Below are 12,430 nucleotides of genomic sequence, written 5' to 3'. Positions count from 1 at the left end.
AATAAAATAAAATAAAATAAAATAAAATAAAATAAAATAAAATAAAATAAAATAAAATAAGAATGTTCATAGCAGCTTTATTTATAATAGTGTCAATCTTGAAACAACCCAGAGGCCTATCAGCAGTAAAATGGAGACAGACGTTTGGAGGATTTGCACAGTGGAATATTATAGAGCACTGAAAAGGGAGTGGATTATTTGCTGCTGCACCCAGCACATGGATGAATCTCACAGATGTCACAACGGCTGAATGAAGCCAGGCACAAAAGCACACAAACTGCCAAATTCACTGAGAGGCAGGGGGCAGGAGGCTCTGAGTTTGTTAGGAGATTCAGTCTCCAACTCGGCCCTGTGAAAGCTCTTGCGCAGGATTTGGGCTGTGGCAGGTGTTGGACCATGTCTGTCTGTTTCAAGTAGGGCTGGGGAGGGGTTGCTGGAGGGTCTCATTCATGTCCCTCCCCAAGGTGGTAGCAGGCATCAGTCTCTCCAGCTTCCCTGTGTCTGACCTGGGCTTTCCCCCAGGCTCTGTAAGTGGTGCACTTCCTTAGGGGCTGTGACATCCAAGGCCCTGTGCCGGGCTTTCTGTCCCATTTGTGGGTGTGGGGGCTCTACTGTTTCATTATTTCTCTCCCTGCCTCAGGTGCTGAGTTTGAGTGGCTATTATCGTGTCTTATCTGGGTCTCCTTTTAAAACACAAATCACTGGACACGGTGGCTCACACTTGTAATCCCAGCACTTTAAGGCCGAGGCAGGTGGATCACTTGAGGTCAGGAGTTTGAGACCAGCCTGGCCAACATGGTGAAACCCTGTCTCTACTAAAAATACAAAAAATACAACAACAAAACCAAAAAAATTTAGCCAGGTGTGGTGGCGTGTGCCTGTAATCTCAGCTACTCAGGAGGCTGAGGCATGAGAATCGCTTGAGCCAGGGAGGCGAAGGTTGCAGTGAGCCAAGATCATGCCATTGCACTCCAGTCTGGGCGACAAAACCAGACTCTGTCTCAAAAACAAAACAAAACCAACAACAAAAAAAGCCCACAAATCAGCTCGCGTCATCCCTCTGCTGTTCAGAACCCCCCATGGCTCCCATCTCACTCACAGCACCCACTGAGGTCCTGCACAATCTGGCCCCGAATCCCTCTCTGGCCTCTTTTTCTGCCCTCTCCCCCTCACCCAGTCTGCCTCTGCCACCCTCGCCTCCCCTCTGCTCCTCAGCCTCACCAGACAAGCTTCTGCCTTGGAGCCCTGGCACCTGCTGTTCCCCCTTCCTCGAACACACTTCTCTATTTGTGTATTTATTTTTGAGACAGGGTCTCGCTCTGTCGCCCAGGCTGGAGTGCAGTGGCGCCATAACAGCTCACTGCAGCCTCGACCTCCAGGACTCAGCGATCCTCCCTCCTCAGCCTCCCAAGTAGCGGGAAGGACAGGCGTGCGCCACCACACCCAGCTAATCTTTTGTAGAGCCGGGAGTCTCTTTGTTGACCAGGCTGTTCTTGAACTCCTGGGTTCAGGCGCTCCACCTGCCTTGGCCTCCCAAAGTGCTGAGATCACAGGCGCATGCCACCGTGCCCGGCCCACTCTTCCCCACATACCCACTAGCCTTGCTCCCTCCTCCCTTTCGGGTTTCCACTCTGATGTCACCTTCCCCGAACACCCCATCCAAAATGACACCCTCCCGCTTTGGGGAGTGCCCCTCCATTCCACAGGTGGGAGGACCAAGGCGCAGAGAGGTTACGGAACTTGCCCACATCATCCAGCACCAACTCTGGCTCCCAGGTCGGCTCTCCAAGAGTGGCCCTGACTCTGAGCTCCTCCGCCCCGCCCTCATGTTGCCATGGTAACCCAGTGGCTTATCAAAAAGGGAGGGAGAGAGGAAGAGAGGTGTCCTGGGAGCCTCCACCCTCCCAGACCCCTCTGCCACCAGCCTCATTTCTTCCAGGGGCTTCCATTTGCCTGAAAAGCTCTTCTGAGTCTAACCCACAGCCTGTCCCCAACTCACACCCACGTACCCATGGGCTGGGAGCTGGCTCCTCTGGGGGAGGGAGGCAGCGTGTTGGCAGAACTTCCCAAGAAGGAGAGAGCAAGCGAGGAGCACGCCTGTGTGCGTCTGTGTGTGTGTGTGTGTGTGTGTGTGTGTGCAGGCAGGGGCGGGGGAGAGGGGTGATTCTTAAAGGGCACTGCACAATTAGCCCCCTCAGCAAGGCCCCTAATGATACATCTAATTAGCAGCCCCCTAATTAGCAACAACTTAGGCATAATTACAAACCCACCAGGATCCAAAGCAAAGACTCATGCTCCCTTCTCCCTCCGCCTCCCTGGCTTTCAGGAGAAATGGGAGTCAGGAATTCTTCTAAAGCATCAAACCAAACCCCACTCACCTGCAGCCAGGGAGACACACACACACACAGACCAGGGCTACAGGCACAGCCTCATACCTTTTCTCCATCACTCACTCTCCCGCCCACCTTCTGCAGGGCCCTCTTCACTCAAGGAAGGCAGACAGTGTGTTGGCCAGGGCCCTCTCAGCATCCCCCAAGAGGTGGCAGAGAAGCTGTTGAGACCCACCCTCACTGAGACAGGTGTGAGGCTGGCACACCAGGAAAGGGATGGAAGTGAGACTGCAGGAAGGACTGGCCTGGTCTAACCCAGTACCCAGTGCTTGCCCAGAGCAGGAAAGGCACTCAGTAATTATCAACAAGAATGAATGAATCAAGAGCTGAACAAACAGCAAGAGGTATGGAAGTTAGACGGTAGGAAGGACTGATCCAGTTATACAAGGAAGAATGGGGAGGTTAGATTGAAGGGACGTCTGGTCTCATCTCTACCATAAAGACTACCAGTGGGGCCAGGCGCGGTGGCTCAAGCCTGTAATCCCAGCACTTTGGGAGGCCAAGACGGGCGGATCACGAGGTCAGGAATTCGAGACCATCCTGGCTAACACGGTGAAACCCCGTCTCTACTAAAAAATACAAAAAGTTAGCCGGGCGAGGTGGCTGGCGCCTGTAGTCCCAGCTACTCGGGAGGCTGAGGCAGGAGAATGGCGTAAACCCGGGAGGCGGAGCTTGCACTGAGCTGAGATCCGGCCACTGCACTCCAGCCCAGGGGACAGAGCGAGACTCCGTCTCAAAAAAAAATAAAAAATAAAAAAAATAAAGACTACCAGTTAAACTGCAAGAAGGACCGGCCTCAGAATGGCAGAAACAAGGCAAGGGGAGGCGGGCTCGGTTCTCAGGGGAGAGTTGGAGTGGGTGCCGGCTGGGAGGACAGGAGAGAGCAAGGGAGCTCTGCTGAAGTGGGGAGAGGAGTTTAGAGGACTCCAGGCCTGGGGGAGCCCACTCTGCGGGTGGGGGAGGTCTTCTTCCTCCAGGTCTCCCCTGCCAGGGGCGGAGACAGTGGTGTGGAGGAGGAGGGCACACTGGCTCCCAGGGAGAGCCAGAGAAGAGGAAAGAGAGAGAGAAACAGAGACTGAGATACCCAGAGGTAGAGATGGAGACGAGGGGGAGAGAGAGAGAGAAAGAGAGAGCGGGAGAGAGAGACGCGGACATGGGAAGAGACAGAGACACAGAGAAAGCAGAGACAGAGAGAGACACAGGAAAGCTGAGACAGGGGAGACAGAGACACAGACACACAGAGACACAGAGATGGCACAAGAGGAAAGGAGAGAGAAACCCAGGACTTAGAGACAGTAGAGACAGCGCCCCCGGCACAGAGACACAGAGAGAGTGAGACAGGAGTGAGAGACTGAGAGACAGGGACTCCCAGAGGCGGCCAGACTCTGCTAGACAGAGACCCTTGAGAGATGTGGAGAGACAGAAAGATGAGACCCAGACACAGGAAGGCGGGGGCGGAGGTAGAGAGCGCGGGAGGGGGGGGTGCCCCAGACGGGGTGGGGGCGGGGTGTCCTCCCCCCCAGTACCCAGGTGGCCCCCCTCCCCAGCCGCCTGAGAACCAGGAGGGGCTGAAGGTGTTGGGGCGGCTGGTGGCACTCCCACCCCACAGAAGGTACCCGTGCTGGGCCAGGCAGCCCCCCACCTCCATAAACCAGCCCAGGGAAGCCAGCTCCAGGCTTCCCGAACCGCCCCCATTCCGCACCTGGGGTAACCCCGTCCTTTTCCCACGCCCCCACCTACCCACCAATGGGGTCTCTTACCTGCGGCTACAGCCTGCAGCAGGTCCCCCCAGCGCTGGGCTGGCAGTGGTGGGCGACTCCGCCCGAAAGAGAGAGAGAGATTGAGAGAGAAAAGCCGGAGACTGAGAGGGAGAGCCGGGGAGGAGGGGAGGGAGAGGGGATAGAGGGAGGAGAGGAGGAGAGGGGAGGGACACGGGGGAGGGGGAGTCGGCGAGGGAGCGAGAGAGGGGGAGGAGCCGGAGAGAGGGGGAGGAGGCGGAGGCGGGCAGAGGGGAGGCGGTGCGGGAGGCGGGGGAGGCCCGGGGAGGGGCCTGGGGGAACAGGGCGGGAGGAGCAGGGAGCCCGAGCCTCCTCCCCAGCCTCCAGGTTCAGCACCAGAGGCAGGGGACAGCAGCGGAGGGCGCTCCTGTGCGTTTCAGAAGCAGCCCCCGCCCCCCAACACACACACGCACACACATACACGCACACAGTCTCCCAGCCATACAAGGGCCAACAGCTACAAATAGTTACAGACTCACAGAACTAGGGGGAGGGCAAGAATGTTTAGCTGGAGTCAGATCCAAATTCACATACTGTGCCTGCACAGCCTCACAAAGGAGGCCAGAAACAACCACAAAGCCACCCATTAATAAGAATAACAACAGCTGCCATGCATACAGGCAGCCCTGACCACGTGCCTGGCATCAGCATCACATTATTATTTGAGACAGGGTCTCACTCTGTCACCCAGGCTGGAGTGCGGTGGCACGATCTCAGCTCACTGCAGCCTCAACCTCCTGGGCTCAAGCAATCCTCCTGTCTCAGCTTCCCGAGTAGCTGGGACTACAGGTGCCCGCCACCACCACGCCAGGCTTTTTCCCTCCATTTTTTTTTTTTTTTTTTAAGAGACAGGGTCTCACTATGTTACTCAGGCCAGTCTCCAACTCCTGGGCTCAAGTAATCCTTCTGCCTCGGCCTCCCAAAGCGCTGGGATTATAGGTAAGAACCACCGCACCTGGCATGTTCTAACTTTTTTTTATAAATTCAGGACATATGTTGACACAATCGACCCTTACACCAACTTTGTGAGGTAAATGCTATTATGAGCTCCACTTACAGACAGGGAAACCAAGGCATGAGGTGGTAAATATGGCTTCAGATTCTGCACCCTTAACTGCTGCACCATACAATTCCCCAGGCTGAGGATGGGTCAAGTCAAGAAGAGACCTGCAGGTTGGGCAAGGTGGCTCACGCCTGTAATCCCAGCACTTTGGGAGGCCAAGGCAGGCGGATCACTTGATGTCAGGGATTTGAGACCAGCCTGGCCAACAAAGTGAAACCCCGTCTCTACTAAAAATCCAAAAAGTAGCCGGGCGAGGTGGCACACACCTGTAATCCTGTAAGCTACCTGGGAGGCTGAGGCAGGAGAATCACTTGAACCTGGGAGGCGGAGGCTGCAGTGAGCTGTGATCACGCCACTGCACTCTAGCCTAGGCGACAGAGTGAGACTCCGTCTCCAAAAAAAAGAAAAAAAAAAGAAATCAACTGCATAGGGCCAGGCAGGTGGCCTGGGCTCCTGAAGACACAAACTCACGCGCCCTCTGATGGGCCCACACACATACCCCCACACAAGCACACACCTCTGCAAGGCACCATCACTACACCCACTCCCAATCCCACTACCCCCCACAACGGGGGTTGATGGCGTGTGAGTCGGTGTGGAGTGCTCCTTCTCCGCAGGTGGACAGTGGGAGGGAGGGGGCCCTGCTCGTGCCACCGGTCCTGCCCACTGCCAGTCCTGGCTGGACACCATCAGGCCTGCTGCCAGGGGAGGGAGAGGATCCAGCTCCCTGCAACTTCCCACGCCTGGGCCTGGCTTCTGGGAAAGAGGGTGAAGACAGGGAAGGCCAGGAGTTGCTGAGCTCCTAACTCCCATAAACGCTCGGTAGACAACTGGTGGCTGGGTCTTCTCTGTCAGTGCTGGTGGTCAGACTTCTGGGTGGACCTCCATAGTGGGAGACAGACAGATGGCCAGAATGACTAGTGTCTGCCTCTCCCCTGAACCCCCCAGGAAGCAGGTGTCCTGCCCAACCCCTGCCCCCAGCCTGGATATGGCCCAGGAAATGATCATCCCCCAACCCTGCTGACCCAGATTCTATTCCTGGCCTGCAGTGGAGGGAGGACAAGACTTGCATCGTTCCCGCCCTCCACTGGTCCTAGAGACACAGGCCTCTGATTCCTTCTCCTGGTAATACAGAAAGGAGCACAGGAGGCCGGGCACGGTGACTCACGCCTGTCATCCCAGCACTTTGGGAGGCCGAGGCGGGCGGATCACCTGCAATCAGGAGTTTGAGACCAGCCTGGCCAACATGGTGAAACCCTGTCTCTACTAAAAATACAAAAAAATTAGCCGGGCATGGTGATGCACGCTTGTAATTCCAGCTACTCAGGCGGCTGAGGCAGGAGAATCGCTTGAACCAGGAGGCAGAGGTTGCTGTGAGCCGAGATCGCGCCACTGCACTCTAGCCTGGGAGACAGAATGAGACTCTGTCTCACACACACACACAAGACCACAGGCAAGGCAACTCCTACCACCACAGGCTGGGAGAATCAGGCTTCTCTCCCGCTCCCTGGGCATTTTAGATTAGGTCTAAGCTTAGCCCTTTCCAGCATGGTCTAGCCTGCAAGTCTTCTCCCTGGGCCTTGCCTCAGTGCTCCCCACTGAGAACTAAGCTCACTTTCTGCTGGGTTTAACCCTGGCCCCTTGCAGGGGTCTGGCCATACCTACTTTTTGTTGGGGTCCAACCTCAGCATTATTCATAGGGAGTCTAGCCTCAGACCCTCTGCTACAAATGGACCACTGTTTTCCCACAGCAGCCCTTTCTACCCACAAGTTTTCCTCTAAACGCTCAAGCTCCTTGCCTTTCCACTGGGATCTACCCTCAGATCTAGATCTTTCCACTGGGGTCTCATGTCAGCCCACTCCACTAGGGTCTAACCTCAATTCACTTGCTGGGGTCTAACCTCAGTTCTTTTCCTTCCACTTTACATAGTCTGTTCCACAGTGGTTTAACTTTAGCCTTTCTGCTAAGGTGTCACCTCATTTCTTTCTCTTGGGTTCTAACCTGGGATCTAACCTCCATCCTGTATCTGGGTCTAGCCTTGGATTCCCTCTCCCCCAAATCCGTCTCCCTCAATTCCTCTGGGTGAATCCAGCATCCAACACAGAGCCAGGCATACAGCAGGTGCCCACCAAATGCTTGCCGAACAAAATAATCGAGACAACTGGGAAATGCTGTTCTTCTGGACATATAAATAACCATCAGTTAGCCAATTCTCATCGAGAGTGGACAGGGTGGGTCGGGATCATCCCTGCTTTCAAATAGGGACACTGAGGCACAGAGAGAGGAGTAGGTTAGCTTGGGTCTCAGGATATAGCTTCACCACCCTGGGGAGGTCTGAGGAGAGCATCCTGTCCTTCAGGACACCCCCCACCAGCGGGTGGCGGTGAGCACGCCATGAGTCGCCCCAGGTCTGGGAAGAGTGGGTACATGGGTGCTTAAGAGGCTGCATTCTCAGCTGGCCCTGCACCTGCCTCGTCCTCCAACCCCTGTAGCCGACGTCTCCTCTGCTCCACTTGATGTCGAAGCCGGGTCAAGACCAGCTCTGAGGCCTGGATCAGGCTGTGCTGTGGGGAACAAGAGAAGGAGGGGGATGGAGCCGAGGAAGAGCTGCAGGGGGGGGAAGGTTACATCATGGCGGACCGTCTAGAGTGAAGCAACTCCAAAGGCCAGGAGCTCGGCCCAGGTGGGAGGGCAGAGAGCAGACCAGTGTGTGGGATGGGAATGGGCCTCTGTGATAGGGGTGAAGGGGAGTGGCCTGTAGCGAATTTCTAGTGGGAGGGACAAAGCCTAGACCCAAATGTAAGGAAGTAAGATTAGAAGGAATATAAAATTTAGCCAGGCGTGGAGGCAGGCGCCTGTAATCCCAGCTACTCGGGAGGCTGAGGCAGGAGAATCACTTCAACCCAGAAGGTGAAGGCTGCAGTGAACTCAGATCATGCCACTGCACTCTAGCCTGGGAAACAGAGCGAGACTTTGTCTCAAAAAAAAAAAAAAAAAAAGGCTGAGGTGTGGTGGCTCACGCCTGTAATCCTAGCACTTTGGGAGGCCGAGGTGGGCGGATGACTTGAGGCCAGAAGTTCAAGACCAACCTGGGCAACATGGTGAAACCCCGTCTCTACTAAAAATACAAAAATTAGCTGGGCGTGGTGGCGGGCACCTGTAATCCCAGCTGAGAGGCTCAGGCATGAGAATCATTTGAACCTGGGAGGTGGTTGCAGTGAGCTGAGATCGAGTCACTGCACTCCAGCTTGGGTGACAGAGCAAGACTCTGTTTCAAAAATAAAAGAATAAAAGAATAAATAAATAAATAAATCTCCTTCACCAGGCCGGTGCCCCCACCCCAGCTGCTGTGAGCGCTCCCAGATGCCCCTTTCTCCTGGGAGTTGTCCTGGCCAGTAGGAATTGCCTACCAGAAATGAGTTCCTCCCTCCTCCGCAAGGTGGCCTGCACCCCCTGCCCAAAACTGCTGAGGTCAACCCTTCTCCCTGAGAGCCGGGGTTACCTGCAGGATGTGCACGCCCTTCAGGGAGACCACGGCAAGCTCCTGCAGCCCGTCCCCGGTCAGGTCCACGTGAGCCATGGCCAGCAGGGGACTCGAGAAGCCCCGCTGCCACAGTAGGCGGAACCCGTGTTGGGCCTCAGGGAGCCCCGACTCTGGGCCCTGGTACTTATAACACAGCAGTTCCTGCAGGGGTGGAGAGTCAGGTCACACAAGTAGACGGGGGGCACAGTGGAGGGAAGGATGGTGGGTGGTGGCTCCAACTGTCAGGTCCCACCTGTCCATAGGTGGCCACCAGGACTTCCGGCCGCCCATCCAAATCCATGTCGGTGACCAGGCCGCAGAGGACGCTGTCAAATTGGTCACTGCCGGGCAGGAGAAGCTGGTCTTCAAGACCCCGGTGCAGCAGGTCCCTGAGGGTCCCAAATGCAGCAGACAGACTGGGGTCAGCTTGCAGTGCCCGGCACCCTTGGCAGACGCTGAGCTGGGCACCGGTACTGCTTCCCTTCTCAGGCCTAGACACACTGGTCCTCTGGAAGCCTAGACGTCATCATCTCAGATTTGGGCATATTCACAGATCCAGCAAGGGGTCAACCTGTGCACTCAAGCCCTTCACCTCGGGGACCACCTCACTCCCAAATGGAAAGCCACAGGGTCCCATCTGGGGATTCAGACACGCGTGTCCTCAATCTAGACACCCACGCTGCCTTCATGGAACCCCGAAGAGGGCTTGGCCCTGGCTGGACACCTTCACCACCCCTAGAGGGGTACCAGAGCTGGCCATAGTCGCTTTCGAGAGCTGACTGGGAAACGTTCCCATGTAATCATGTTCGTGGTTTGAAAGCCACCGTGGCGGAAGTATTTATACTTTGGAAACTCTGGTAGATGCTACAAACCTGGGCTTTCCTCGTGCATAGCCAGTGATTAGCCATTTGCCAGCACACCTACTACATCCATTCCAGGGGGCATCTCTGCTCCCACCCCCCCACCTCAACATATTCCCTGCAAGTCTAGACTTCAAAATTCACAGCCCCTGCCCCTGGGTCACAAGTATCTTTACTTGTCCAGCTCTGGGTAATCCACCCAAAGGAACTTACTGTGGAGAATGACAAGGTTAGACCACAGCGCAAAGAAACAAGGTTAGACCACACCCATGTATCTCTCAGGCCCCCTTACCGATACACCACTGCTGGCTCCAACATGCTGGCCACGAGCACGCTGTATTCATCTTGTGCTGGCCTGTCCTTGGTCTCTGGAGAAGAAACATGAATGGTAATCCCAGCACTCTGGGAGGTCGAGGCGGGTGGATCAGCTGAGGTCAGGAGTTCAAGACCATCCTGGTCAACGTGATAAAACCCCGCTCCTACTAAAAATACAAAAATTAGCCAGGCATGGTGGCGGGCACCTGTAATGCCAGCTACTCAGGAGGCTGAGGTAGGAGAATTGCTTGAACCCGGGAGGCGGAGGTTGGAGTGAGCCGAGATCGCACCACTGCACTCCAGCCTGGGTGACAGAGCGAGACTCCGTCTCACGAAAAAAAGAAAAAAAAAAAAAAAAAAAACATGAACGAACAGGGGAATGGTTTTGTGGGGACAGGTTCCGGGCTCCTCGTCATACCCCAGGCCCCTTTAATGAGAGACATGCAAGTTAGATCTCTGGAAAAAGTCTTGAGGCTGTTACAGAGGGAGGGTTAGAGATTGGCCTATGAGAGAAATTATGAACGTCAGACACCAGAAGGAGAAATAGGTGTTAGATGATAGTCTGAGGTTCTGGGCGTGGTGGCTCACGCCTATAATCCCAGCACTTTGGGAAGTCGAGGCAGGCAGATCGCCTGAGGTCAGGAGTTCGGGACTAGCCTGGCCAACATGGTGAAACCCCGTCTCTACTAAAAACACAAAAATCAGACACAAAAATTAGCCTGGTGTGATGGCATACGCTTGTAATCCCAGCTACTCAGGAGGCTGAGGCAGGAGAATTGCTTGAACCCGGGAGGTGGAGGTGACAGTGAGTCAAGATTGAGCCACTGCACTCCAGCCTGGGCAACAGAGCCAGACTCTCTCTGGAAAAAAAAAAAAAAAGACATTTGTGCATGTATGTTTATAGCAGCCCTTCACAACTGCGAAGATGTGGAACTAACCTAAGTGGCCATCGACTAATGAGTGGAGAAAGAAAATGTGGCATATATACACCATGGAGTACTACAAAAGTCATAAAAAGAAATGAATTTTTTTTTGCAGCAACTTAGATGGAACTGGAGATCATTACCCTAAGTGCAGTAACACAGGAGTGGAAAACCAAAAAAGGTATGTTCTCACAGAAGAGGGAGCTAAGCTATGAGTACACAAAGGCATACAGAGTATATGATGGGGTTTGGAGATTCAGAAGCGGGAAGGTGGGAGTGGCTGTGGGATAAAAGCTACACATTAGGTACAACAGACATGACTCGGATGATAGGTGTATTAAAATCTCAGAATCCATCACTATAGAATTTATCCATGCAACCAAAACCACTTGTGTCCCCAAAGTGATTGAAATACACTTTTTTTTTTCTTTTTTGAGACAGAGTCTCACTCCGTCACCCAGGCTGGAGGGCAGTGGTGTGATCTCAGCTCACTGCCACCTCCACCTCCTGGGTTCAAGCGATTCTTCTGCCTCAGCCTCCCGAGTAGCTGGGATTACAGGCGCCTGCCACCACGCCCTGCTAATTTTTGTATTTTTAGTAGAGATGGGGTTTCACTGTGTTGGTCAGGCTGGTCTTGAACTCCCGACCTCAGGTGATCTGCCTGCTTCAGCCTCCCAAAGTGCTGGGATTACCCCGCCTAGTCAAAACTTTTTTACAAAAGCAAAATGCCAGTCAGGGACAGACCCCAGTAAAGGAGCAGGAATGATCAACATACTGGGGGAAAAGGCTAGACTCTGAGTGGTGGGACGGTGGTGAGTCCAGGAGCATAGCCAGGAGCTAGACTGCAGCAAGAGACATAGCGAAGGGGCCACAGAGTGGGGTGAAGAAGTCCCGATGTGAGACGTGCAGGTTAGGGTACAGAGGGAGAGGTGGACGCTCAGCCCCAGGCTACAGGGCTAAGGTTACACCAAAGCGAGGAGAACAACTATGGACACTAACAGAAAATATATGGGTTAGGCCCCATGTGCCAGTCCTGGAAGATATTCACAGGAGGGGAGGGGAGGGAAGAGGTGCACTGCAGTTCAAGGCCTGGAGTGGGGGATCCAGGAGGGAGGGACTGGGGGCTGGACACTTTGGGAGAGGGGTGCAAATCTGGGTAGGAGGACCCAAGAATGCAGAGTTGTCTCTTCCCCCCACACGTTCCCTCCACTGCTCTCTCCCCATTCCCTCAAACCCAGAGCTCACCCTTGGGGGCTGAGAGGCTGAACACGATCACTCGGGAGATGGGGCCGTCCTGCAGGACCGACCACAGTTGCAGAACCTCTGCGTGGAGAATGAGGACTCAGAGCCCCAGCCCCACCCTGGTCCCGCCCCCAGCCCTGAAACTTTTGCCTTTCCCCCCTCACCCTTCAGCCCCACCATAGCCCCGTCCCTCCGCAGCTCTCAACCCCACCCAAGCCCCGCCCCCAACCCCACCCTCATCCCTTTCCCCCATTACCCTACCTCACCCAGCTCCAGCCCTTGACCCCACCCTATCCACCCCCCCGCCCCCCCCACCCAGCTAGCCCCACCCAGCT

The 12,430-nt window shown here is 55.0% G+C and overlaps 2 protein-coding genes across 3 annotated transcripts in view; both read right to left on the bottom strand.

The window, feature by feature from the left end:
- Window positions 1-4,404, bottom strand: part of SLC8A2 (solute carrier family 8 member A2) — a 43,584-nt gene extending 39,180 nt beyond the window's left edge. Inside the window, exon 1 of one of the 2 annotated variants that reach the window (XM_023182645.2) lies at window positions 4,151-4,404. The gene's annotated coding sequence lies outside the window, so the exon portion shown is untranslated. The remainder of the gene's footprint in view (window positions 1-4,150) is intronic. The other variant, XM_023182646.1, reaches the window with a different exon arrangement.
- A 2,988-nt stretch (window positions 4,405-7,392) lies between these two features.
- The window catches only part of KPTN (kaptin, actin binding protein), a 12,487-nt gene continuing 7,449 nt past the window's right edge, over window positions 7,393-12,430 (bottom strand). Inside the window, exons 5-9 of the mRNA XM_031934887.1 lie at window positions 12,099-12,174; window positions 9,908-9,983; window positions 9,009-9,144; window positions 8,735-8,917; window positions 7,393-7,796 (exon numbers count right to left, since the gene is read on the bottom strand). Coding sequence (XP_031790747.1) covers window positions 7,668-7,796; window positions 8,735-8,917; window positions 9,009-9,144; window positions 9,908-9,983; window positions 12,099-12,174 — 600 coding nt within the window. The 3' untranslated portion in view covers window positions 7,393-7,667. The remainder of the gene's footprint in view (window positions 7,797-8,734; window positions 8,918-9,008; window positions 9,145-9,907; window positions 9,984-12,098; window positions 12,175-12,430) is intronic.

The sequence above is a fragment of the Piliocolobus tephrosceles genome, chromosome 21 (genome assembly GCF_002776525.5).
Source record: "Piliocolobus tephrosceles isolate RC106 chromosome 21, ASM277652v3, whole genome shotgun sequence".
NCBI classification, from domain to species: Eukaryota; Metazoa; Chordata; class Mammalia; order Primates; family Cercopithecidae; genus Piliocolobus; species Piliocolobus tephrosceles.
Note: the sequence above shows the minus strand (reverse complement) of the source record. Positions and strands in the feature narration are given on the sequence as shown.